The sequence below is a fragment of the Culex quinquefasciatus genome, chromosome 2, assembly GCF_015732765.1.
Source record: "Culex quinquefasciatus strain JHB chromosome 2, VPISU_Cqui_1.0_pri_paternal, whole genome shotgun sequence".
Taxonomy (NCBI): domain Eukaryota; kingdom Metazoa; phylum Arthropoda; class Insecta; order Diptera; family Culicidae; genus Culex; species Culex quinquefasciatus.
The window spans coordinates 7,228,699-7,256,251 of NC_051862.1; the positions used below are offsets into that span (position 1 = coordinate 7,228,699).

At 37.4% G+C, this 27,553-nt stretch overlaps 2 protein-coding genes across 3 annotated transcripts in view; one reads left to right on the forward strand and one right to left on the reverse strand.

Moving 5' to 3' along the window:
• LOC6037458 (tyrosine-protein kinase-like otk) overlaps window positions 1–18,293 on the reverse strand; it is a 103,717-nt gene extending 85,424 nt beyond the window's left edge. The window contains exons 1-3 of the mRNA XM_038255359.1: window positions 17,040–18,293; window positions 9,149–9,277; window positions 8,575–8,739 (exon numbers count right to left, since the gene is read on the reverse strand). Coding sequence (XP_038111287.1) covers window positions 8,575–8,739; window positions 9,149–9,277; window positions 17,040–17,100 — 355 coding nt within the window. The 5' untranslated portion in view covers window positions 17,101–18,293. The remainder of the gene's footprint in view (window positions 1–8,574; window positions 8,740–9,148; window positions 9,278–17,039) is intronic.
• A 5,887-nt stretch (window positions 18,294–24,180) lies between these two features.
• On the forward strand, window positions 24,181–27,446 carry LOC6037457. Of its 2 annotated transcripts, XM_038254978.1 has the most exons (3): window positions 24,181–24,337; window positions 24,401–24,474; window positions 24,606–27,446. In XM_038254978.1, exon 3 carries the CDS (start codon window positions 24,627–24,629, stop codon window positions 27,318–27,320), a length of 2,694 nt encoding a protein of 897 aa, XP_038110906.1. In that variant the 5' UTR covers window positions 24,181–24,337; window positions 24,401–24,474; window positions 24,606–24,626; the 3' UTR covers window positions 27,321–27,446. The 2 variants fall into 2 exon arrangements, with proteins under 2 accessions (XP_038110906.1, XP_038110907.1); XM_038254979.1 differs by having other exon boundaries at window positions 24,181–24,474.
• Window positions 27,447–27,553: the final 107 nt, after the last annotated feature.

The window sequence follows — 27,553 nt, forward strand, 5'->3', positions numbered from 1 at the left end:
CACAGTTTTCCGCATTTTTCCCCAGTTAGGCCAGGACTTCCGTGCAATTTTCCACTTTGGCGGGTTTGGAATGAGAGAGAGTGAACACAAGGACCATGGTACACAAATTACATAATAACCATTCTGCCTATACTCCTCACTTCTGGTTTATCTCGTTGACTGGTAAGCTCTATGGATCTGGTGAAATGTTGTTGCAAAGGTACTGTGTTTCATGGCAGGTTGTTTCAACGGTAGAGTGGTTCATAAAAATGAATGTCGCGGGCAATCTCTTACTCAAAAGGGTGTTGTTTTATTGAACATTAATAGGATTAGTTTGGTGACGAATGACTCCCTTTTGGTTAAAGTCAACATCAAATTTTGAAAAAAAATCTAAAGCATCTTGAAAATTTCATTTTCCTTGTTTGCTTAACTTGTACTTCAGCAACCGTCCAATCTTCAATGTCTTTGAACAAATTTGTAGGAAATTTTTTGATCTCTTCGAAAAAATATTTTCAAGGATGGTCAAGCTTAGTCATGACTTCTACATGTAAAAAAAATGTCACTTTTCGTGCTTGAAAACGGTACACGACATCAAAAATATGAAAAGTACTTTCGATTGCAAATTGGATTTTACATCTAAAAATAAAGTAATAATAAAATCTATCTTTTTTCAAGGTTTTTTAAAAATCATGATTTATTCAAATATGGGCAACACTGCCAAATGAATTTTGACCAACTTGTGTAATATCTCGAAAGATGGCATTTTTTGTCATCGATAACATACCCAAATATGATCATTATCAATAGATGCTATTTTGCGCAATTTAATTTGTTGTGTAAAAAGTCCAAAAATAAGGTAATTTTTTTTAAGAGTGTTACATTTTTTTTCCAGAAAATTTCTTAGCAATACCTACCAATTTGCCGAAGAAATATTATCGATCACAAAATCCAATCTCAAGATATAGAACATTTTAATAGTCTTTTTGTATGGACGGTTGCCAAAATTATATGGAGACTTATATGGATGATGCATATTACGTCTTTCATCATAGAAAGAGTACACAGAAAGTTTCATAAAAAAATAAACATTGTATGCGGGCATCACGGCCCTTGCAAATAATTCAATAACTGGCCCTTAAGACCTTTAATAAGATATTGACTATGTTTTTTAATGTAATGGGACAGCTTATGCTGTTGATTTACATTCAAATAACATTTCCAAGTGTTAAAAATACTTTCTGGAAAGTTTCTAAGATTTTCATTTATAATTAAGAAATTTTATTAACCTTAAACATTAAAGATTATAATAGGAAGCCCATCACTATTTCAGAAAAATCAAATTTGGCCCGCAGGACAAAAAGGTTGGGCACCTCTGATCTACAAGTTGCTAGAAATATAATACCTTGTAATCTTCACGCTATACACACACTCTACATGATTAATTTTTAACTTTTATGTAAGGCAACTGATTTTTCACGGCAAAAAAAAAAGAAATTTTGCGGCATGCCAATTACAAAACATAGGAATTTCACGGTACTTGAATAACTGCTCAAAATAAACGAAAAAATGTGTTCTTTTAACATAACTGTGAACAGAAAAGTATCTGAAGAGTTGCAATAGTTCAAAATACAAAAAAAAACCCCTAACATTTATTAATTATTTATTAAGAAAAAAAGTTGTATTAGATTAATTTAGGAAATTTTCGAAGAACTTTCGTCAGTTGAATTAATGATTCAGTTATTTTAATTTTATTGAGACTTGAGTCATTTAGTTTGCTGAAATATCTCTAAAACGAAGCACATCCTAAATGCCTTATTCATAAAAAGTAGAATCAGTTAAATAAGTGTAATAAAATGTTGTTTTGCAATAGGGATTTTTTATGATTCCAGAAAATTATAATACATGGCAAATAGCTCAGTTAATTTTATTTCAACGTGTAGTGTATTTTAAACCGATGGAATAAAAAACGTAATTTATTTTCAAAGTGTTCAAATCATTTTTTTTCCTCACATTAACTTGTTCATCGCTATTTTCAAAAATATTACTACCTAAGCAGCGATGGAAAAATCATCATCAAAAGAAAATCATTTGACGCTCAACAAGAGAAAAAATCTGAAGAGAACTTGGCTCTCCTCTCTCGCGCACGAAAGATCGGTAAAATGAGTCTCTGAAAATCATCTATTTCTCTACTACACTTGCAGGTGTAACGTAATACGTCGAAAAATTACCTTTCACTTCTTGTTGATGGGCAATGTGTTATCAAAATGAAATAAATAATTTTAAGTGATGCTAACAAGGAAAATCACAAAAAATCGATTGATTTTATTCGAGAAGTTCGGGAGCGATTTTCTTTTGCGTGATTCGCCTCATCTCTCTTTCGCAGATGAAGAAATTCGCAAGCAAAAATGATTTATTCTCGATTATTCCATCCCTGTACCTAAGATTTGAAAATATAAAAAACTCAAACCTTTTTGCATTTACTTTTATTGTAGTGTTGAATAATGTTCTTTTGCAATCTTTTTGGAATTTTGTGGAATTAAGAAATTTTGCTGGCAATGTATAATCAATTATCTGCATTTCGTAGAACATTCTTATGAACAATATCTTCAAAAAAAAATAAGGTTACAAATATGACATGTATTCACTGCATCCCAAATGCTTGTTAAAAACTTTGTAAAGTTCATGAACTAAAAAAATACCGCTTAAATGAATTTAGAACGATTTATCATTTGAATATTTCAAATTTAGCGACATTTCACGGCCAAGGGCAAATTTCACGGATTACGCGGCTTCCGCGAAATTGCAATGATATCATGGAATTGACGATACATGGACTGGACGTCAATGATAAATTTTGAGACAATATTGTTTTATTACAAAATTGTTTTTGTTCAAAACTTCTTGAGGTTTTTAGAGCGATTAACATTTTGATTTTCAAAGATGATAGGTACTCATAGCTTTAGAAAGTGTTGCCAGATTTTTTACTTTTAATTGAGTTTGTGATTTCCAATCAAAATTGTCAGGATAAAAAAAACTTGTAACTTCTTATAAGGTTGCTTGATTTCCAGTAATGATGTCCTGGAATGATCCTCATTATTGTTTGATTTGCGTGTACCATTTTTGTTGTCCTCAGTTGAAAGTTGATTTAAAAGAATCCAAATGATCCAAAAGACCTCATGTGAAAATTTTCGAGCAAAATATCCGGAAAAGTACCACCCTACCACAGATGTTAGCACTGTCCCTACTGCTGCGATGATGATGACGATGATGATATTAAATGCATCCTCTGCGCCTGAATGCAGTCAACCCGGTCCGCGACAGCGGAACATATGCCGTTGAACCCGCGGAGCTGCACCAGCAGAAGCAGAGTCATCCTATCAAGATATGGGACCCGGGTCCAACAGCCAACGGTATGTGTCGGCGCCATGGGTTTTACGCAGCAGTGGAACGTTTTTTTGCGTGCTGGGAAAAAGGGACATTCCCTGATGTCATCCAGGTTATGAATGATGCAGCCTGAGGGGGGGTAAAATTGGTCCAACCCGCGCCGGAAAGCTTTTCGGTTGTGTTAGTCTTAACGATCGGTGCGCAGCTCATAAACTTATTTGTCTATGCTGACAAATTGATGGTGGGAACGGTTTTATTTTTTTACGGGGGATGCATAAATTCTCATTTTTTTGTCGATGGAGTTTGTGAATATTATATGACCGCTTTTTGGCAAGTGGATTTTTGACCATCTGGGTATACAATTCATCGATTAATCTAGGAAATATGAACCCAATATTCAGGTCGTGATGAATATTTATTGGGATAGATAACTGGAAACTGGAATTTTGTTCAAACATAGCAAGGAAGTATTTGAAAAGTACTGCTCGAATTGCATGCGAAATTCAGCTAACAATCATCAACATCGAAATTAATTCAAATTCAAAACGCACCACAGCACAGTTCTCCACCAAAAAAAAAGGCAGTTCAAGGGGTAAATCCCTCAATCCTCTTTGCACTAATAAGCCCAGAAAGGGGGTTTCCTCTATAATAGCTCTTAAAACAACAACAAGCCAAGTAGTCCTTCTGGAACAACGCAAGCACGCGTGCGTTTAGAGCCAGCGGTATTACACGCTAGTTAGAGTTTACTTTACATCATCATCATCCTGTGGGCTGCCTGAGTTCCGAGTCCTTCAACTCGTCAAACGGAGTCGGTTTTATTTGCTTCTTTGCATATTAGACGTTCCCGTCAGCGTTCTCCTTCTCGGGCCAGATTGATCCCAGCGGCTGAAATTTGATACCGATGAGAGCACAGCCAGCGTCAGGACCAGACAGATTTTGAAGTTACGATTTCAGGGAGGAAGGGTGTGGTGGTGCAGAGAGGATGAGACAATAAGGATTACAAACTGTTTTCGGGGGTTGTTGATTTGATTAACCCTGTTTTTGTTGGGCAGACGCAATCGCGTCAGGTTTCTGGCTCGGTATTCAATTTCATACGGTCTGTAACGGTGTGGGCCACGTGGGCTGAAAGGGACTAGACGTGATGCAGGGGGTGACTGCCTGACTCCGTTGATCCCATTTTAGTCTAATTCAGGCAGACTTTTATTACCAGGATATGTAAATGCGTGTAATGTATCTCTAGTCTGCACTCGCTTCGCTGCAAATTAAACAAAATAGGGGAAAATGTTTTCGTATTCTTCGTCATGAAAGGGGGAAGAACTGCATTCACTGCCCCCTCGTAGGTCATCGCAGGCTGTGTTGCGGCAAAAGTCGACCGACCTGCTGCTGCTGCAGAATAACTTTCGTACTTAATGTTGTACTTAATTGAACATGGGAAGCAAAGCAACAGAGCAAAGAAGGAAAAAAAAAAGTTCCAGAAACGACCCCAGGTGGGGCGGCAAATTTGTATGGCAATCATGTGCGTCGATAGAACATGTTTACATACTCAGTCTTCCTACTTACTCGCTCGAAAGCGGAGCCCCTTTGGCGGTAGCTTTCTTTCTTGTCTAGCAGAAGCGCAAAAAAAGAAGCTTTCGTTTCTGCCGACATTTCAATCTACTTGCGTATGCGCCTGGCGTACACCGCCAAGACGATGAAATACGATTAAGCGCGAATCTCTCCAAGTCTTGCTGCCGCCAGCATGAGAACCGACTCAGATGAGAGAGTCATGTTTCATTTTCCGCCCCAGCCGGTGAATGTGTGTGTGTGCTGAATTTCTTCTTCTTCTGCGGCTTTTCCACGTGGAGGTATGCTTATTTTCGCTAGGACGACGCGTTGCGACGACGACGACGACATCATTAGCAGGGCATTAATTGTGACGTTCTGCACGATGAATCACAATCTGTTGATGAGGATAATGGTTCGTCCTTGCGGGAGGATTATGTGGCTTGTTGCGGTAGGAATCAAGTTCGCTTGCAATGGGGAAAACAAATATTTTGGAATCAGTCAACGGAAAGGTGGCTTTTAATATACTAATGAACCTTTCTGTTCAAAACTATAATGAATTGCACTCTATATTTATATTTCTTTCATTTCCATAATTTTTTTTATTTATCCCAGTTTGTTTGGTAACACTTTTTCATGAATCATGAATATACCTCAAGGATTCGAACAACATATTCCGTAAATATTTGTGCTTGAAAAGCTGCCAGAATCTAATTTCTCAATTATCTATTTTTAATACTCTCTTACATCAAGCTGAAAGTATCATGTAGACACAATAGAAACAACTTTTTTTGATCAATTGGTTATGGATTTGTCAATTAAATGTTTAACATTATTTCATAATTCTTTTGTTTAATTCAATTTTAAACAATATCCATGCAATCAGATTAACATAAACATTTCCCACAAAGTAAAAAAAAGTCAGGGTAATATTACATCTGGGAAGGGGTACATCTTTTATGTCAGAAAAATTTGTAATTTTACATCTGAAAATATGCAATTTTACAGCTGAAAATATGTAATTTTACCACTTTTTTGTTTTAATGTCACGAAATTCGAAATTTACACATTTTTTTTACTGTGCAGAACAAGTTTTGCAAATAGAATATCAACATCTCGATACCTCTGTGCTCTCTTGTGCTATCTAGAAAGGAAAACCAGCAAGCTTAGTACAAGAGAGCACACAGGCCTTGATCTGTTAAATATTAGCCGAGATACGGTCAATTTCGTAAAATAAAAGGAGGACTTTTTCCCTTTTGACTTGATAAGCATCGCCTGCTGAGGAGAATTTTGCAAAATGAAACGTGTTTAATTTTTTTATATGGATAAAACAATTTTATTTCAATGGAACAATTCGTTAAAGTTTCCGATCTTTATGAAAAAAATATTTTGAAAACTTTGAAATCAATACTAACATTTCAAAAGGGCCAAAAATGCAATATTACGCCTATTTGGAATGTTAGTATTGCTTCCAAAATTTCCAAAATATTTTTTTTTTTCGAAGAGATCTAAAAATTTCATCAATGTTTCATTTTTTAACATTGAAAATCGGACCATGAGTTACGGCGACATCGGCATTACAAAATCTAGAGTTTTTTTTTATTAGGTCCTATAAACATATGAAAGACAATGGTTTATTGGTCCTTTTCAAAAAAAACTCTGGAAATAAAGGCTCTCAGATAATTTTATAGCCAATTTTCTGAACCTTTAAAAAATGGTGCAAAAATTTTTCTGAAATCGAATTTTCGGTGGCATATCTTGAAAACGATGCACTTTATCAAAAAATCAGTAAAGTGCTTTTCGATTCAAAATTCAATTTTACATAAAAAATTAGGACAAAAAAAAGTTTGTGCAAAATTTCAATTTTTTCCAAAAAAAAAATTATTCAAAAATTCATAACTTGTCGGCAAAATTATTGACCACGCTTCTCTATGGCTGTGGGTTATTGTCCCCAAAAACATATCAAAAAATCTCGAAAATTAAAAAATACAAATTTTGGGAAATTTAGTTTTCGTAAAAAAAATTTAGAAAATCGCCCTTTTTCCGTGTACATTTTTTTTCTAAATGTCTTCAGCAAAATTCCTTGAAAAGTAACAGATTTTTGCATATTTACATACCATTTTTGTATGAGCAGCAGCCAAAAATGTATGGCGTCTTGCATGGGTAAATCAATGACACAAAATGGTTTATTTGGTCTTAGGGAAGGCCACCACAAAGTTTGAGTCAAATAAAAAAATACAAAACAAAAATGGTCGATACCCGCCGATTTCGTAGCGAATTGCTCATTCTACCTCTGGTTTCAACAATGTTTAAAAAAAAACAATTATTTAATAATTCTAGATTAAATTTTCAAAAGGTCCTATCTGCATAGGAAACCCATGAGGGATAGGTTGTTTTGAAAATTTAATCTAGAATTGAGAATTTTCTCAGATTTTCAAAAATATTTATTTCAAAGATGAACAATAGTAGACACTATTCTAAAAAAAGCAATTTTCTGACTTTTTTTTCCATTTTCAAGTTTTCAAAAACGGTTTTCAAACGGTTTGTTTTATCAAAAATTCACAAATTCAATTTTACATCCAAAAATGATATCTGGATTTTTTTCTTGGAGTATTTTTTTTCTTCAAAATTTGCTATTTAAAAAAATACTACTCCCTTTAAGTCTGAGCCTGTTGATTATCATTTCAAATCAAATCAAAATCGCAAATCATAATTTGGCGAAAAACAAAACGTCCGTCATAGCTTATACCTACACACTTAGATTTTTTTACCGTACTCGGTAAAATTTTTACCGAAATCTCAACAGCCGAGCGCTCGGTAGCCAGCCCGGTAAACATATATAATATATATAAAGTTGGTTCTTTTGAAACAGTCAAAATCGAGTTTTTGTGATAAAAAGCTATGTAAAAAAACATAGTATTTTTTCTGGGTGAAATTTTTTTTCTAGTTGTTTTTTTTTAATACTTACAACTTCGTGGAAAACACTAAATTCATCAGAAATTCTATTCTCAAGGTACAATTCTTAGATCTTTTAGAGAACCATTTTTGTAAGGGTAGCTGACAAAGTTTAAAGCAAATAAAAAAATACAAAACATTAAATTAAAAACAAACAAATGGATTTCTGAGAAAATTTATGTTTTGTTCTAAACTTTTATGATAAGCTGAAGTTTAAAATTATGATTGGAAGTTGAAAGAAAAAATCTAAGACGGCTCTTATCCACTTTTGTCAAAATCGATATTTTTACCGATGCGAAAAACCTAATGGCTAAAATCCATGACGAACTCCAAACGCACGGCATAATAGCCGAATTTACATTAGAGCAATGGGCAGAAAAGCAGAGATATTTTCCGAGTAAATTGAAAAAAATAAATAAATTGAAATTCCCACAAACTTGAGAGTCGCAAATTTTCCAGTTAATAAAGTTAACTTATTCGGTGGTTAACTTTAAGCCACACATGCTCCCCGCAGCAGCAAGATAACAAGAGCATACAAAAAGCTTGTCTTGTCCACTAAAATACTAGAATTTATGCCCGCACATGACACCCGAAACAAAAAAAAAACAAAACTGCAAAAAAAAACTCACCAGCAGCTTCACGCTCTCCCAAAAACAACAACACGAAAACGAAGAAAAGAAGCAAAACTAAGAATCCCATAAAAATTGGACTTACGGATGATGTCCAGCTTGGCGGGCGGGGTCGCCACGCGGGCCCCCGAGGACCGGGCCGTCGCCAGGCACACGTAATCGCCGGCGTCCAGCCGCTGCCCGACGCTGTTTATATGCAGATTGGACCCGTTCAGAAACACCCGGTGATGATCCAGCCGGACGGGGTTGCCTAGTGGGGGATGGGGAGGGAGGGAATAGAAACGAATTCCGTATAAATACACCAGAGTCATATCGTAAAAATTAATGTTCCGCGGCAGAACGGGGAAGGATAGCTTTCCTTAAAAAGTGAACAAAGCCACTAAGGGATTGCTAGTTCAGCAATAGATGAAACAGCAGTGACACACTGTATTAACCCTCAAATGGTCGAAATCCATTTTCAATCGTATATGTCTTCAAAATTTGCAGCAGTTGAGGGTTAACAGTTGTCCCCATTTTGGCCACCGGGAGAGACAAAAGCCGAAATTGAATTCCAAATCAGAAATTTGAAGAAAATTAATGCAAATTTGTTCCGTTTCCGCCTGCTGACTCACGACAGTTTAGTTCCTGGTCCCCGAATGCAAAAGAAAAGCCACACTCACCGTTCAACGTCCAGGAAAAGTCGATCTCGTCGTCGAAGAAAGCCCGGCACCGGAACACCACCGACTCGCCCTCGTACACCTGGGTGTACTTGGGCAGCACCGTAAACTGGAACTCGGCACGGGCCAACGCTGGAAAAAAGGTGAAAATTCAAATTAGTCACATACAAAACAGAAAGAGGCAGAAGAAGAAAATATCAGGACGACACCGAAAATCAACCAGACACAAAAAGAGTCACCTTTTTTTATTTCAGGGAAATTCCACCCTAGGTGGGTGGGGCCGGAGGGTGAGGAAGGTTCATATAAAGGTATCAAAAGTTCTGACGAGGTTTTCCGACGTGTTGAATGAAAATTTCTTCCGCCAACATGTCATCAGTGGCGGGACCCCGTCATCATCATCACCATAAAAAGGTTTGGCGGGCAAGTGGGGTAAAACTTCCAATTAATTGTTTAATTTTCAGAGTCAAACAATCTCTTTAAAAAACAAAACATTGAAGAAAAAAATACATTCGTTACAATATTTACCCCAACTTCCCCTAGAACTCAGGTGAAGAAGGGAAAAGAGCCCGATGAGCCTGCAACTTTTTTTTTATCAGGAAGTTGGCGACGGTGGTGGCAGTAGGCTTTTCCCGGAAATGCCCGTTTGTCAGCGAGCGAAAGATCGCGCGGAAAAACTGCGCCGTTGTTGTTGCTGTTGCTGTGTGGGACCCGTGGGAAAGGTGACACAGCGGAAGCTTGATTAGATATTGTGCACCTTTTTTTTCGCCAACACGTTATTTTTATCATTTTTTCTTCCTCTTTTTTGCAAACGCTCTCTATCAGAATGGCTGATAAAAATTGTAAATTAAGACATTTCTAAGAAACGGTAATAGAGTTCGTTTCGGTTACTTTCATGTATTTTTTTTTCCAAAAAAGTTGAATTCTTTGAACCCTTTAAGGCATGATGGATTAAAAATCAATATTTCCAAAAATACCCTATAATTTTTGTATAGTCATAATAATCATTTTCCCATCATTAACTAAATAAAAAAAATTATAAAAAAATAAGAAAAAATAGAAGAGGCTAGATATTTTTCGTGCAGCCTCACTTATGTTATTTTATTATACCTATTAATCTGAAAAAGATCAAGTTTAATGACAAAACTACCAAAACATTAAAAAGTATCTAAGATTTTAGTTTTTTTTAAAGCGAATTAAATATATGGTGAAGGTGGGGTAAAACAGATAATGAAATTCTTAGGTAAAAAAAAACATTCAAAATTTTAAAATTGCTCGCATTTTTGTAAAATATGATTTAATCCATTTCTCTTTCTACCACAGTCCAGACTCGATTATTCAAAGGCCTCGGCAAAATTTCACTTCGGATAATCGAATCACAAAAAAAAATTTTTTTTTTCGTTGTCTTATTTTTCATTATTGAGTTTAAGTATGACCCCTAAACTGCCCACCATTGAAAAAACGGCTAATATCCACTTTTGGCAAAAACGAGATATTAGCACCAGGTGGTAGAGGATGTTCCAACGCATCTTCTGCAACTTGAATTTTAATGAAATAGTGTTTAGACATGGCTGCCGATGCGAAAAACCAAACGGCTAATATGCCACTCTTATGTGAAATTGCCTTGACGGAGATTTTGTGACAAACACTAAAACGCGTTTTTCTCGGAATACTTGATTTGGCATAATAGCCGAATTTTCAATTATGGGCAGTAAACTACTCTAAGGAGATTTAGAAATTTTAAATCTAAGATGGCGGCCAAAATGGCGGTAGCGGAATATTTTTTCAATATTTTTTTTTAATTTTATGGGCAATCAATTATTTAAATTTGACTAAAATGGGGTCGTAAAACTCGAAATTGATGTTAAAAGTAAGAAAATTAAAAAAAAAGGAAAAAAAATCGGTCGTGATTCGATTATCCGAAGTCCCATACAAACCTTCGGATAATCGAACTTCGGATAATCGAGTCTGGACTGTATTTGAAACTTTTTTTGATGGACTTCGAAATGTTTCATACAGTTTCTGGATTGGTTCAACTTTTTCTCACAGCTTTTTTAAATTACTGTAAAAAAGTCACCCCAAAATCTTTTTGCAGCAGCCTCCATAACCTATACTCCCTTAACTGCCCATGTTCGCATAAATGTCCCATATGCAAAAACAGCAAGCTGAGAAAAACGCATTTGAAGTTTGTCCCATACATAAGGCTACGTGTTAAGTTTTCGCGAAAAACTGGATTTTCTCCTGATTTCCAGAACAAAGTACTGGATGTTATAGGCTCTTTCGAAAGAGCACACGATTTTGAACCAAACTGCATCAATAACTCAAAAACAATGAAAATGCATATGGGACATTTATGCGATCAGGGGCAGTTAAGTCAAAAGGAAATCTTAAGGTTTGTCATGTTTCTTGAACTTCACATTAAAATGTTTATTTCAACCACTTACAAAAATAATTATAGATATTTTTTTAAATATAAATTATTAAAACACTAATTGAAAATTTCAAAAATTTTAGCCAAAAAGTACCACAAAATGCTACATAAATTATGAGGCTCATGCATAAACCACGTGCCCTTTTGAGAAGAAAACGATGGTAGGAGTGGTTATTGGCAAAAAACCATGCTCCACTCTTTGTATTTTGTATAAAGAAACTTTATATAAAGAAAAAGCCACAGAGGGGAAGGTTTCATATTTGAAGGTCACGTAGTTTATGAACGATCCCTAACAGTTAAGCTGCTGTCACTAACTTGCATAATATAAACAAATTTATTTTTTCCGATTTGTGGTAACATATTGTAAAAAGATTAAAAAGCTTTTATTTGATTACAAGTGCTTAAAACGTTAGGAAGTGTTCTTTTATTACGTAACGCAGTTGCAGGGGAGTGAGGTTGGTGTTACGCTCCAAGCTTTTTTTTTAATTTGTATGGACATTTTGTATCGAGGGGGTCTAAAAATCAAATTTTTTGCTTTACGTTATAGAAAAATGCTTCTTTAAACAATGTATTATGTATAGTTGATTTGACAGTTTTTTTTTATGACAATCAGAAAGCATTAGTGTTTTCACCCTTCGATTTTTTGGGTAATTTTGAAAGAGAGGAGACGAAAACTTGATAAAAAAAAAATCATTCGTCCTATTATACACTTGAATTTTCAAGATTTCAACAAAATTTCAGACAAAAAAAAATAAATAAAAAAAATGTTTTGGTTTTGAAATGTTTTTTTTTTTTTTTGTATGAAATAAACTTAGGCCGTTGCAAATATTTTTCAAAGTTTTTTAACTACTGATTTTACAGAAAGATTTTGAAAAAAAACTATCACACAATGCAACTGTCAAAAACTATCAACACCCAATGATTTTTTCCATGTTTCTAAAATGTGCTTTGCCACAACATTAAAATTTAAATTTCGTTTTTTTTTTCGTAAAATCGCGATTACTCATGATGGAGCTAGTTGTGGCGCTATAACCACGGCAAATAGTGTCCAGGGCATTCGTGGAAATACAATGTCCCATCCCAGAGGGTCCCGGAGTACCAAACCTTCTTAGCATGGTGCTCCCAACGAATACAACCAAAATCTCGGAGCGTATGGTGGTGTGTCCCCACGCTTCTTCCTCCCCTGTCGATTCAGAATTGTGTTGTTGTTCGAACACTCAGTGCTCAAACTCAACCCAATTACGAGTCATCTCTGCGATACGGCTTTACGCAGTAGGCCTGGCCGGTTTAACGCTTGTGATGTTTCAATGCATTCTAATGCAATGGCGCACTACAAATGTTAATAAATGACAAGAAGAGTGCTAGGCGTCATCTAACCTAAGGCACTCTCCAGGATCCCTTCGAAAGATTAGCTGCGCTAGAGTCTGATTAGATTAGATTAGATTAGATTAGATAAAATCGCGATTACTCATGATGATTTTAAGCAAACCCTATATTTGGCTAAAAATTGCCTCTTAGTAAAAACTTTTCGAATAAACTATGAGGTTGGGGACAACTTTCAACATTTCATACGAGGTGGCAGAAAATTACCCAAATTAAAAGTATCAAAGAAATCATCCCGGAAAAAATCTTACTTTCCTAACATTTAATGTTTTTTAAATCACACGCCTCCAAAAAGGACTTATCCCAACCATTTCGCCTGGAGCCAAATCAGATTTAAGCCTAAAAGGTTCGCAGCAAACACCAAAACATTTCCCCAAATGGTTTTCACCGTTTTGAGCACGCCACAAACACACACAAGGAATATGGTTTTGATTTAATATGGGCCAATCTGCTAGTAAATTCGTGACTTTATTGTGGGTCCTCTCGCACACCTTTATGCTGTCCCATAAGATGGGGTGGCAGTTTTTTATCGGGTTGTAGCCCGAGAGAGGCGTGTTAAGAAAATAAAGAGCGAAAAGGAACGGGAAATAAACACGTTTATGAGAGAAGGGAAGGAAAAGGAAAAGTCGCCCAAGGGGGTGTTATTTTGTGCTAAACAACGAGGGGTTTCCTCCCGAATGTGAGGAGGCAAAAAAAAAACAATAAAAATGAGAGAAAGAAAAAAACGTCACATGGGGCTCGAGGAACCCTTGCGCGAGTTCGAGTTGTGGGATTGTTTTCGCTTTTGTTCCGACTAACTAGCTTTTGGGTCGAAAACTGAATGCCTAAACGATGAGAAGGTGACGAAATTAGATGACGTGACTAACAAAAGAGTCAGCTCTAGTTTGCTTGTTTGCCATAATTGGCTACATTTTCCAATAAACTGAAAGTTTAATATGTCTAACTTTTTTGCCAACACGATAAAAAATCGCTAAATCAATTTTGAATAATGCAGTCAGCATTCGTCATCCAGCGAGCAGGAAAATGTAAATAAACAAACAAACCTTTCCTCTCATCTGGAAGCTTGCGTGTTCAAACGTCTTTTTTGCAAATCGTACACATTTTTATGCTAAACACTGGCGAGGGTGGTTGACTCTATTTTCGCCCTAATCAAAACAAAACCGCGTTGGTGAACGCAATCACGAGTCAAAAATAGAGTCAGTTATCAAAGCCGTTCGGAAATTTTGGGGAAACGGTAACAGACGGCTTTTATGGTGAAGCTTTTATGACGTCTTCGTTTGTGTCGTGGAGGAAATAAAAAGGGCTGAATGCCACAATATTTTTCGATAAGGAAAGAAATGGAGTAGGGACAAGCAATACAAAAAAGCAGTACCAATGTGACAAGTGATAATTTATTGGGTTAGATTTGCGCAAGATTTGAACGGCAATGGCAACGGTACCCCTTCTGGAAAGGTTAGTGTTTGAAGGGCGAAGTACTCTGATTGTTTGTTTCAGGGTATAAAAATGAATTAAATACAGTGGCAGGTGAAATTTATGCAACAATTTTCAAAAGGGACAAAACAAATCAATAAATAGTACGTTTGATTGAGTTTTCTTTAAGACTCTTGTTTTTTTTCTGTCAGGATATTTTTTTAGTTTGTGTCAAAATACAGTCCAGACTCGATTATCCGAAGTTTGATTATCCGATAATCGATACACAAACAATTTTTTTTTTGGTTTTTTTATATTTTCTTATTTTTAACATTAAATTCGAGTTCTGTGACACCATTTAAGTTGAATTTGAATAGTTAATTGTCTATTGAATAACAAAATTAATTTTATCAATATTTCATCGACGCCATTTAAGCCGCCATCTTTAATTTGAAATGTTAGAACCTTTGTTGCGTAGTTTAGGGGTCATATTTAAGCTCGGCAATCAAAAATAAGCCAATGAAAAAAACTTTTTTTGCGTGTTCCGATTATCCGAAGATTCGATGATCCAAAGTCATATTTTTCCAAGGCCTTCGGATAATCAAGTTTGGACTGTATCAATTATTAATAACAACTTTTTTTTTGTTTAAAAAAATGTTTTTGGATTTAAAAATGGGGTCACAGATCAGAAAGAGCCGTAAAACCAACAGAAATTCTGTGGTATTTTACAATTATTGGCAGTAGCATAAATGTTATGTATCATCAAGACTATTGTTATACTTTAAAAAAATATTAATATATTATTATTAATATTAATATTTTTTTAAACCTCTTTGCTGTGTTTTCACCCAAAATTTGAAATTGAAGTCATGTTTTGGTTTTGATTTTGTAGTGCATTTTAAGCGAATTTAAATTATTAATTTGTATTGCCACAAATTTGTTAATAATTAAATACAGGTTTGTATGGGACTTCGGATAATCGACTAACGAACTTTTTTTTTCGTATTTTTTATTTTCTTACTTTTAACAACAAATTCAAGTTCTGCGACCACATTTTAGTAAAATTTGAAGGTTAGTTGCGTATTAAATTGAAAAATGCATGCATGCATCACCGCCATTTTGGCAGCCATCTTGGATATAAAAATTCTAAATCACCACCGAGTAGTTTAGAGGTCATACTAAAGCTCAAAAATAAAAAAAGCCATCGAAAAAACTTTTTTTTTCGTGCTTCGATTATCCGAAGTGAAATTTTGCCAAGGCCTTTGGATAATCGAGTCTGGACTGTATTTTTCAAATATATCAAAATAAATACGAATCCAAAACGGTGTTTTCCGACATTTTCCCGACTTTCTAAAACTTCAAATAAAAGGTTTTTTTTTATTCTTTGTTGTAGAGTTTTTCAGCCGGAGGCTGGTTCAACTACAAATCAAATAAAAGGTATTTTCTATCTAAAAGCATGATTCTAAATCAAAAATTGATTTAAACACATTTACCACACAATCAAACCGTTTTACGAAATGAAGTACAGTTATAACACTACGCTGGAAATAAACGTTGAAATTAAGCTCTATTTTTTCTTATTGGCTTTCATTAGTTTTGGTTTTGTTTAAAGTTAGGTGTTACTTTTTCTTTGAAACTCTTAATAAAACGTAATACAAATCTTTCGATTCAGAAAAAAAATATTTAAAAATCTGCATCAAATGCATGCCATTATAATCATTCAGTATTTTTAAGGATTTTTTATGTCTTTAATAGCCTTTTTATTTTCAATTAGATTTTGACTATTTGAGGCAAGAAAGTAATTTGCAAACAAGTATCTTGCAATTCATTACTTTTCCCTACTGTTTGACAAAAAATCACAAATTCCCGTAAAAATTCAGTGTAAAAAGAAACTTTTTAACCATAAATGATCGATCCCAATCCGAATGACAAACAGTGTTGAAGCAACGTCTACTGCAGTGATTCGGGACTGCAGTCTGCAGTCACGTTGGGATAAGACAGCGACCGAATGAGCAACTCTCTTTCTCAAAGAAAAACTTTGCTTCGCTCCTACACTGAAAGCCCGACCATGGTAATTTTAAGAACATTTGCTAAAAATGCTGCTTATTAAATTAACTGTGGCTTTTTGGTGAAAGTAAACGCAAATATGGTAAAATGTACCATGCTTCCACAAAATTGCATGGTAGCAATTACGAAATCATTTTCATTCTCTCCATAATCGAGGGTAAAAATTACCATACCGCTCTTGACATAGTAAAACTGACTGCGTTAATCAGTCAATCCAAGCACGGAATGTTTTTAGCAAAAATACGTCGGTGCGTGTTCTCAATTTCACCCTACAATATGGTAGCAACTACCATGGTTGGGTTTTCAGTGTATACAGTATACATTTTTAAAACACTTTTTATCTTCAAACTTACGTGCCAATTGTGCCATTTTTTGTAATTTAATTTCATATGAAAGATATTTTTAATATTTTAGAAAATAATAAAAATAGTTTTTGTGCGAAAATTTAATTTCAAATAAAATTAAATCGACTGCAAAGAAAACCCCTCTCCAAGAGAATATCCTCCTTTCGCAACCCCCCGTGTGATAAGCGACTCTCGTACGCTTTTATATTGGCGTAGATAAGTACAGGTATGTATAGGCAAGGGTATGGGGTATATTACTTACAAAAGAATGCCGCCGCCAGCAGTGCAACGACCACAATCTTGAATGAACTTTTATTATACATTTTTAACGCGCTTTTCCTCTTTTTCTCCTTTCTTTTTCTTCTCGTTCTTCTTCGCCGGCTCACGTTTCTTGCATCAAGCGCCCAACTCGCTTCAGGAGAGCCGATAAAAAACGAGAACTTATTTATAATATCTCGGTAGGCTTTGCTTCCAGCTCCAGCAACTCTCCACCCTTTTATCTCTTCTTCTCACCTTTACCGCTTCACTTTTTATCACTCAATTTTGAAATTCACACACGCACAAACACTCGTTTTTTTGCGCCTTATCTTGCCTCCCTCATTCGTCGCGTCCCGCGCGCGCTCTCGTCCCACGACTGTTCGATTTTTATCTCTTCGCTCTTCCACGCTTTGTTGTTGTTTCCTCCCTTTGCTCAAATTCGTTGCGATTCTTCGATCTCCGCGCGCGGTCAATCCACCAACATCAACAAAAGCCAACTCGGATTCCTTCCCGAAATGTTGCGTTTTCCCAATGTTGTTGTTGTTTTATTCACCACTCATCTTTTTTTCGGTGCTCTTCTGTGCTTCAATTTCACGTTTATTTATTTACACCGGTATTTTTTTGTATTGAAATTTTAATTAAAACTGACACAAAACACCAGAGTCAAGAAGAGTGTGAAAGAGAGTGAGCGAAGGGGGTGGGGCGGAAAATTGCACGCCGATTTTATCACATATTTTGTCAGACGAGAGCCGGCAGTCACCCTTCCCTTTTTCCTCCCGGATTTTCCACTCTCTTTTGTCTATTCAGCCGGTTTTTCAATTAACCGAATTGAAGTTTGAAACCCGGAAGAGGAGAACTTTTCCTTCGCCCAAGATCTGCATCCAAGCAACCCCTGTTTCTCTCTCGCTAACCAGCCCAGAGTGGGGTTTGCTGCAATTCACCACCCGCAACTTATTTTTTTTTTATCTGCTTTAAAACTGAATCTAGCAGTCCTTGCCCCGGCGTCTGGTCAGGCGAAAATCTGAACCCGACGGATTAGTCCAGAGGGCGGGCGGGCCGGCGTTGAAGACCGCAGAGAGGGCAATTAGCTCTCAACCCCAAACTGCCGAAGACTGTGCGTTTCGACCGATTTTTGGCACACCACGACCTGCACAGAATCCACGTCCGAACTCCACGACCGGCAAACAGAAACTGGTTTTCCATCCGAGACTTCGACTTCGACGCCGCGGACAGAACGATCCTCCCCGGAGTAATCCCCCTAGAAGGTTAAATGCGTCTAAAACGATTATTCAAAAATTTAACAAATAAAAATTACAATTTTACCTAAACACATAAAATTACATAAAATATTTAATAAAAAAAAATACCCTAAAAGAACAGTAAAAATTCACCACCGAAAAAAAAGCAGAGTAAAACAAGTCCACGACAGTCTGGTCTACAGCAAGCCGGCTTATGCTTTTATGCATTCCCGACCTGTGATGGCACAAATACAGGCGCAGCTATGCTACCGACGACGACGACGACGAGGAGGAGGGTGTTGGTGTGCTGGGTGTATACTGATGTTGTGTATGTTATGCTTCTTTGTTTACATCCCGAACGCGAGAGCCGAAGCCGCGCGGCAGGGAGCATTGGCACATGCGCGAAAAGAAGCTTGAACAGTGGGTTTTAATAAATTAAATATGGTAAAAATTAATAAAAAAAACGTTACTTAATCCACCCTTAGGTGGTTGGAGCCTTCCTCTCATTCAAAGGGTGCTATCCAAAATAGACACGCTCGTGAAGGTTTTTTAATTACCTATCCAAAGATAGGTCGCATGATATATTTGGAATACGTTTTCATCAAAATATCTGAGATCTGGCCTCCAAAAAGTGTATAAATAACACTTAAGTGCTTATTACTTTTGATAGGGTTGTCAGATCTTCAATGTTTTGGACGCGTTGGAAAGGTCTTTTAATTACCTGTTCAACGACGGGTTGCATGATAGATCCGGACAACGTCTTCATCGTGATATCTGAGATCCGGCTTCCAAAAAGAGCATAAATAACACTTAAGTGCTAATAACTTTTGATAGGGTTGTCAGATCTTCAATGTATTGGTCGCGTTGGAAAGGTCTTTTAAATACCTTTCTAAAAATGTATAAAATGCCAGGGTTTCTTACAAAAACCACCCTTTTTACAATCTTCCGGACTTTTGTCAAAATCGTTTTTTAGCATAACTTTTGAAGTACTTAATTAAACTGCATAATTATTAATAGCGACTTATGGGACCCCAAAACGGATCGAATGACGCCAAAACGGACAAAATCGGTTCACCCAATGTCGAGATAATCGAGTGACAATTTTTTTATCAACATCCCACCACACACACAGACATTTGCTCAGAATTCGATTCTGAGTCGATAGGTATACATGAAGGTGGGTCTAGGAGGTCTAATTGAAAAGTTCAGTTTTCGAGTGATTTTATAGCCTTTCCTCAGTAAGGTGAGGAAGGCAAAAAAACCATCGATTTTTTTTTAAACCAGACTTTTATATGAAAAAATCCAATAATTTAGTCGTTTGCAGGCGGGGTTTAACAATTGTTAAAAAAAACAACCTTAAAGATAAGAAATGTTTTTAAAATTTAGTACTATAGGTATTGGCCTTATTTAAGCAAGCAAAGGTCTATTCAACAATGCAAACAAAATTTGTATAGAATTATCTGATTTTTATTCATTATTTGTTTTAGAGATGACCAATATTTATGTTATTCTTAGAAAAAAATCATAATCGTGAATTTTCCACAAAATCAGTAGCAAAAGCTTCCTGTTTGTAATTTTTATTACGACTTAATACATGACAAAAACTTGATCTTAAAAAGTAGCCCCGGAATTATATGGATCATATGAAAATCAACCCTTTTTTGCATCCACATCTAAAATTGTGTTCTGGAATTTCTTCACAAATTTCCAAAAAAGTAAAAATTATATGATTTTCTAATCTCTTCAAAAATTTGATTCCAGATTACCTGATCATTTTTTTATATTTAATTCAATTTCAAAAAATAATTAAAATTCAGCATTTTCAGTTCTACTTATTTCAGTTCGAATTTTAGGGGAAGTTCTCTCCGGAACCGAAATTTTTGAGTTGGTTCTTCTTGAGGTACAGTCCAGACTCGATTCTCCGAAGCCTCGATAATCCGAAGTTTCGATTATCCGAAGTCCGATTATCCGTAGGTTTGTACGGGACTTCGGATAATTGAATCACAAGCAAAAAATGTTTTTTTTTCCTATTTTTTATAATTTTCTTACTTTTAACATCAAATTCGAGTTCTGCGACTCCATTTTAGAGAAATTTGAATGGTTGATTGCCTATAAAATTGAAAAAGGCATTTTTTCAATATTAGATCACCGCCATCTTGGATTTAAAAATTCTAAATCACTTTAGAGTAGTTTAGGAGCTTGAGAACTTAAGCTCAATAACCTAAAATAAGACAGCGAAATTTTTTTTTTTCTTGATTCGATTATCCGAAGTGAAACTTTTCCGAGGCCTTCGGATAATCGAGTCAGTACTTTGAACGCTTCAGTATGTATGAAGCGTCAGTCAGTCAGTATGATTCCATACAATTCCGTACTTATTTAGTTTGTACTCTTCATTTTGCGGAAAAATCTCAAACATATCAAAGTCACCCCGTTTTACGGTATCGTTATTCAGGGCCATTTATAGCACTAAAAAACGTCAACCTTTTTCACATTCAATAGAGTGCTATTTATAAAGGTGACACCTCAAAACACGTTTTACTTGTGACAAAAAGCAAACCAAAAAAGTCTTTTTTCTAGATTAGATTATTTGAATCCTGGATTATCCGAAGTGTCAACTATCCGAAACTCGATTTTTCGAAGGTTTGCTAGGACTTCGGATAATCTAATCACGAACAAAAATATATTTCTTTTCATTCTTTTCATCAAATTTGAGTTCAACCACCCCATTTTGGTCAAATTTAAATTTTTGGTTGCCTATTGAATTACCAAGTGCATTTTCTCAATATTGCATCACCGTCATATTGGGCTTAAAAATTCTAACTTAGTTTAAAGTAGTTTAGGGGTCAACACACGAAAGCACGACATTCAATATTAAGATAATGATAAAAAAATCCCTGATTCGAATATCCGAAATCAATTTTTTCAAGACCTTCGGATAATCGAGTCTGGACTGTGTTCAAAATGGTTTGCGACTGATTTTGATTGCCACAGCAAAAAATCCGATGGTAAAATCGCATGAAAAAGCATGCACATCACCTTCGTCAAAATAAACACTTAATATTACACACTGCATGTACAATTTTTTTCAAACACAAAAAAAAGTTGCAACCGACGGGATTCAAACCCAGCACCAACAGTACGGACTGGCGCCTTAGCCCGCTCGGCCATCGGAGCGATGAAGAATGGGAAGGATAAACGCATATATGAGCTTGACATTTCGGTCAAGTAGGTTTCCCATATTGATGGGCTACATATTTTAGGGTGTAATATTACACAGAATTTCATATAATAATGCAAAATTTATTTTACACCCAAGCCTTTTACACACAGCTAGATTACTACTTTTTTAGCTGTGTGGATTCTGAAATAGTTATTCATTATTTAACAAAAATTTTGTGTTGTATGCGGGAATATATATTTTTTTTTAAATCAACCTTCTATGTATTAATCCTATATTCTAATTCGCAATTCGCAATTCGCAATTTTCAGTGTAAGAACGGGCCTTGACCGATCTTATGCACCAGGTTCCCGACGAACACGCACTGCCCTTACACCTACATCTCACCCTTGCTCTGAGTCAGTACGAGCAACACGCTAGAACACGCTTTGAGTGTTCGTGCCAGGCATGCACACCTTCTTTTCCGGTTACGCATTTTAACTCGGCCGGGGGTGGTACATTACGTAGGGTTTGATGTAAGTATAAGCGCCTAACCATTTATAGTGTGCCTATCAATTTTCAGTAAAGCAAAAAAAACTGTTTAGTTTTTAGTTGAATTCAAAAACTAATTGTTATTTACAGTGTATTGTTTTCTCCTGAAATCTTGCCTAATGTTGAGTCGTGTTAATCTGTTGCTATTTCTTCTGTCGCGGTGTTTTGTTACAATGTTTTGAACCTAAGCATGTTATTCAAAAATTTATCAAAAGTACAATAATGTTATGTGTGTGACTTTGATCATTCAATATATTGAGTAAGGACTCAAACCTTACTTGTTTGAAGTAAAGGGCGTAGATTAAAACAATAGACAATAAAGGAAAAAGCATACTACATAAAGTTCGCTACTGAAAGAATAATTGTATGTTGAAGGAAAGAAGAGTAAAAGCTGTATGAAGTAGATTAAAAATATAGGCAATAATTTATGAAAAAAGCTTTGTGATAAAGGATAAATAATATCATATAATATCATATAAGCTTAGATAGCATTAATGACAATTTTAGGAGCCGATTAAAATAATATTTTAATTAATAAACAAATTAGACAATGAATAAAGAATACATCAAATATGAACAGGAATTAACCCGAGAATTAACCTCGTTCGCATATTAAGGAGATCAGTTTTTGTTAGGGAAAACACATAGCAGTTAAAACTGGCAAATTCAGTAGAGGAGACTTGAAAGATAAGTGAAACAGAACTAAAGTAGTTGGAGATAATAAGAAGAGATACTCCGAGTTGCGATGTTCTAGGTACATCCACAACAGTTCGTTCAACATGCTGTGAATCAAAACAATACCTTCTACAATCACAAATTACTTCCCTTTCCCACATTGCCGCTTTACAATGTAGTCCATGCTCTGCAAAGAAAGGGATGTTAGTAAAATATAAACACTTTAAAATAATGATACAGTTACTTGCGGGAACCTGAGTGACATCAGGGTTTCTGATGTTGTTGCTGTTGTCTCCAGTGTGATAATATCACTCCGAAGTGGTTGTCGTGGTGCAATCGTTCTCCAACCGTAGGCCCAGACACGACATGAAAATGAAAACAAACAAAAACAAAAAGATGCATTAGTATATGAAAATAAGAGAAACAAAGGATCATGCAATCAAAATAAAATGGTGGATAGTAAACAGAACCCGAATTAGAAAATCAGTAATACATAATAAAGAAATAGAAGATAGATAGTAGCTGAAAGTGGAAAGAAGAGAAACCCCGTATTGCGATGTATCAGGTACATCCACAACAGTTAACTCAACATGCTGTGAATCAAAACAATACCGTCTACAATCTTCCCTTCCCACATTGCGCATCCCTTTCTTTTTGCCGTCTCGACTCTGACCCTCGCTGGCCAAAGGTTTACGAGTTCGTTTCCACAGGCCACCAGCAAGGTCACGTGTTGTCATCATGATGACGAAACCAAGCCAACGTGGAGGTAAGAAAATGGGTAACTTGCAAGGAACCAGAGCAGCTGTTTTGACCAAGATCAACTAACAGCACTACAGATGTAGTTTCGCTCCTTCCAGGATGTTCCTCACCGGGTGTCAACCGAAAAGGTATCATTTCACCCTTGGCCTGCCTTAATCCTATATTCTAACGTAAACTAAGTAAAATTACTTGGAAACACAAAACTATTTAAATAACACATGTTAATTTTTTAACCGTTGCATTTGAAATCACTTATTCGAGTTTCTATTGATTTTTTTTAAGTTTCGTGTATTAAAAGTTCGATTGTCTGAAGTTTTCATCGCTTTTTTTTTCTTTTTTTTATTTACATCAAAATAGAAAGTTCAATTTTAAAAGGACTTGGAATGATGAACTACTTTTTGAGAAGAAATGTTTATTAGCTTGTGTCTTTTAGTAATTTGAAAAAATAGAAAAGCTTCAAAAATAAGCTAAACAGAACAAAACACACTTAATACCATAAACAATATCACAGAAAAAAAAAAACAAATTTAAAAATTTGAAAATTACGAGCGACTAAAAATAACCAGCTAATATAAAAAAAACTAAATGAAAAAAAAAATGTAAAAACAAAACACTCAAATCATTGGCCCTTTTCGCATATTAATCCCTCCATCACGGTTCCGTCATTCACGATCAAAACCCGCTTCTGTCAAAACACCCATCGTAGCGAGTGGGTGGTTGGGTTGACGTTGTTTGTTGTTGTTTTTTTTTGTTGTCTTCGTTTTAGTAGTCCATCCGCGCGCGGGTGATTCCCCGTGTGCAATTTTATGTGCAGTGCACCACACAAGCACAAGCCTACCTTGTGGGACGTTTCGTTCCAAATCCCAGCCCAGAGCGATCTTATTGCATCACTATTTCTGACGACGTTGCATGCAAAACGGGGTTTGTTGTGCTCTCTTCTAAAGGTGCAAATTTGGAATAATCTAGAGTTTTGAACTTTTTCAGAGTGTGTTGAACTCTACTTTTTTGCATGATTTCAATCGACGTCTACGTATGCATCCTGGTTTAAACTGTTATCCGTGAGTATTGCTTTAATTTGGTTGATAAGGCAATCTTTTTCTCAGAAATTGCTGCGAAGTATCGATAAAACATCGTCGCTCTTCGAGCTCATAAGACGTTCACAACGACTAATCTTTTGCGTTTTTTGCAGCGATCAGCAAACTTTCACAAAATGGCCCCAAGCGCTACGCGTATCGAGAAGTTCAAAGCGACCGAGTGCTACCAAACGGTACGGAACCGACTCAAGCAATGGTATCTCCGAGGTCAGGCGGTCAGCTTGGACGACAAGAACCAGCTGGCAGGGCTGAACAAGTTGTTCGAGGTGGAGACGGAGAATCAGGTCGTGAACCTGCTTGGTTTTGCGCTGAACAAGCCGCTGGCTCAGTTTGACGAGAGTCCCGAGGAGGTCGAGCGACTGCTGGCCAACGGAGAGATGTGCTTCATCGAGGACAAGGCCAGCGTGATGATTCGGAAGGTGGTCGCTAAGATGATGAGTTACAGCTTCTCGTTGATTCCGCTGGTGGTGGTGCCGGATTACGACAAGCCGGAAAAGGTTTACGAAACGTTGCTGATAAAGGTGTTTTGTTATGGTGATAGCTGTAAGCTGTATTACGTCGACATGGCCGCCCGGATGTACGACAGCTTTGAACACTATCTGGAGAAGAACAAGCTGCCGTACTCGATTCTGTGCTACCCTCGGGATGGCCAGGTGTCGTTCGACTCGACCGGGGACATCGAGATCGAGTGTAGTAATGTCGGGCTGAAGAATTCGATTTTCAACGTGACCGATATCGTGCTGGGCGTGGTTGGAGTTGTCGGTTCGGCTGGAACCATCTTCGCCACCGGTGGACTGGCCATTCCGTTTTTGACTGCTGCCATGGGTTCGGCGGCGTACACAACGGGGCGGAGCATTGTGAAGCTGGTCGATTCGGACCAGCACGGAATGTCGCTGAATCCGTTGAAGGATGCTGAGGCGCGCAACAACTGGTTAATGGTTTCGGCCAATCTGTTTGCATTCGCATCTCTCGGAACAACGGCCACAATTGCGGCGGTAGCGACCAACGCTGAAACGATAACGGCCACTCAACTGAGCCGGTTGGTGATGGCAGGCAGAGTTCTGAAGGGATTTACGGCAGGCGTGAACGCCCTGACAATCGTAGATTCCGTCGTGTACGCCGTCAACAATTGGCACCTGTTGTCACTATACGAGAAGATTTCCCTGGCATGTTCCGTTTGCTTCTGCTTCCGGGAGGTGATCAGCTTCATTAACGCCGAACGGCTGATTCGTGAATGCCAGATCAGCGGCATTTGCAACTTCTTCAAGAGTTGCGTGGTGGGTAGCATCACGTCGATTGATACCTTTGTTACGAACACGCGTCAGCTGTTCCAATCGAATGATCAGTTCCTGGAAATAGGACTGAGACTGGTTCGAGACTTGTTGCGGAACAATTTTGACGTGAAGGTCGACGAAGAGTTCACCACGTTCCGTTTCTTCGGGTTTGAGTACAAAACTAAAACCATACTCGGTATGGATCAGGTCAGGTTGAGTAAGTTTCTGTACATGATCCAAGGGATTGCGTTGACCTTTAAAGATGCGTTCTCTCTGATGAGAAAATATTTCGGCGATGAAGCAATCCTGTCGACGGTCTCCAAGCATGCCGATGACCGTGGTGGTGAAGTGGAGCACTACGGAATGGTAATCAATGACCTGATCCAGGTTTGCGAGATCCTCCGACGCGTTGGGAGTGACATCACTGTCCTAACCGAAATGGGACTCATCGTGGGAGCGGGACATCGCTTCACCGTCAGTTCGGCGTTCAAGACCTTCGTGAAATGTGGCGTAACCAAAGCGATCCCTCTGGTGAAAGCCCTGGTCGAGATGAATCCTCGCGAAGCAAACCACCTCAACGCTCTTCGTGACCGTCCGGAAACCCAAGAAGAACTCATCTTCAAGTGGATCACCGAAGGAACTAATAGAAGCGATGAAATGCTCTCCAAAGTTCGCTCTCTACTTACAGTCGACGATCTTTGCATCGAGCAATCGCTTCGCATCACCAACCTTAACATCCCACAAGCAACTTTCGAAGTAGAATCGCTGATCGAAGTCGACCCTAAACTCCTAAAACGAATCATCCCGGAAAAGCACCGATTCTACGTTAATCCAAAGTTTCACCGAATCTTCGACGCGGCCATGGGCTCCCACCGCGACTTCCTCAAGCAGGTCTGGATCAACGGAACCATGCTTCAGCCGAACCCACGCGATAAATTCTTCGAGAAGTTGGACGCCTTGGACGCGGCCCTGCAGCAATATTCCTCATTCGTGGAAGCGGTCGTGTTCTTTGCCTCCCAAATGCAAAGCGCCAACTTCCGCCAGTTTGCGTACCACGTCCTGTTTGCGCTCAACAACGTAGAGCGGTTCATGAAGGAAACTGGCTTCGATGCATCCGGAGCAAACGACGCCTTCCTCGCGGACTGCGCTTCCGTAATGTTCCGCTACAAGCAGTGCGAAACGAAGGCCAAGGAGCTCTCCCTTGCGGGTTACTGCCCGGCGGAATTTGGCCAACCCGACGAGCAACTGCTGGAGCAGGTCAAACAACTGGCTGTCGCCGGCGAGCTCCGCTTCGGACCTGTCGAAAATGCCGCCCTCCACTTGGACCAGATTCCGATGCTGCGGCTCGGTTCGGAAATACTCAAGTACAACCGCTTCATCGCGACCAAGTGCTTCGAACGGGAGGAGGTGCGAACCGTGGTGGAAGGGCTGAAATCGTTGGTATTCCTGGCCAACGACGACCTGAAGGTTGTGGTGGGGGTGGTGCACGGGGAAGGTGCTTACATTGACACCGTGCAGTTCACGCTGGAGAATTGAACGTTTTGCGCAAAAGTGTGTGTTGCATTCTGCGAGTGGCTTCTAGTAAACCAGTTGATATCTTGTTAGTGCCTTATGATTGTATTGTTGCATAAAACATAAATAAATGATATTTTATTAAATGCTCAAAAGTTAAAAAAAAATCATTCATTCCCTTTCCCGAACATCAAGCCATTTCCGACTAATGTCGGTCCTACAACCAAGCATCTACGCACATTTCTTACCGGGTACTT

Coding starts and splice junctions, on each gene's coding strand:
- LOC6037457 (XM_038254979.1), top strand. CDS start 24,627: ATGGCCCCAAGCGCTACGCGTATCGAGAAGTTCAAAGCGACCGAGTGC.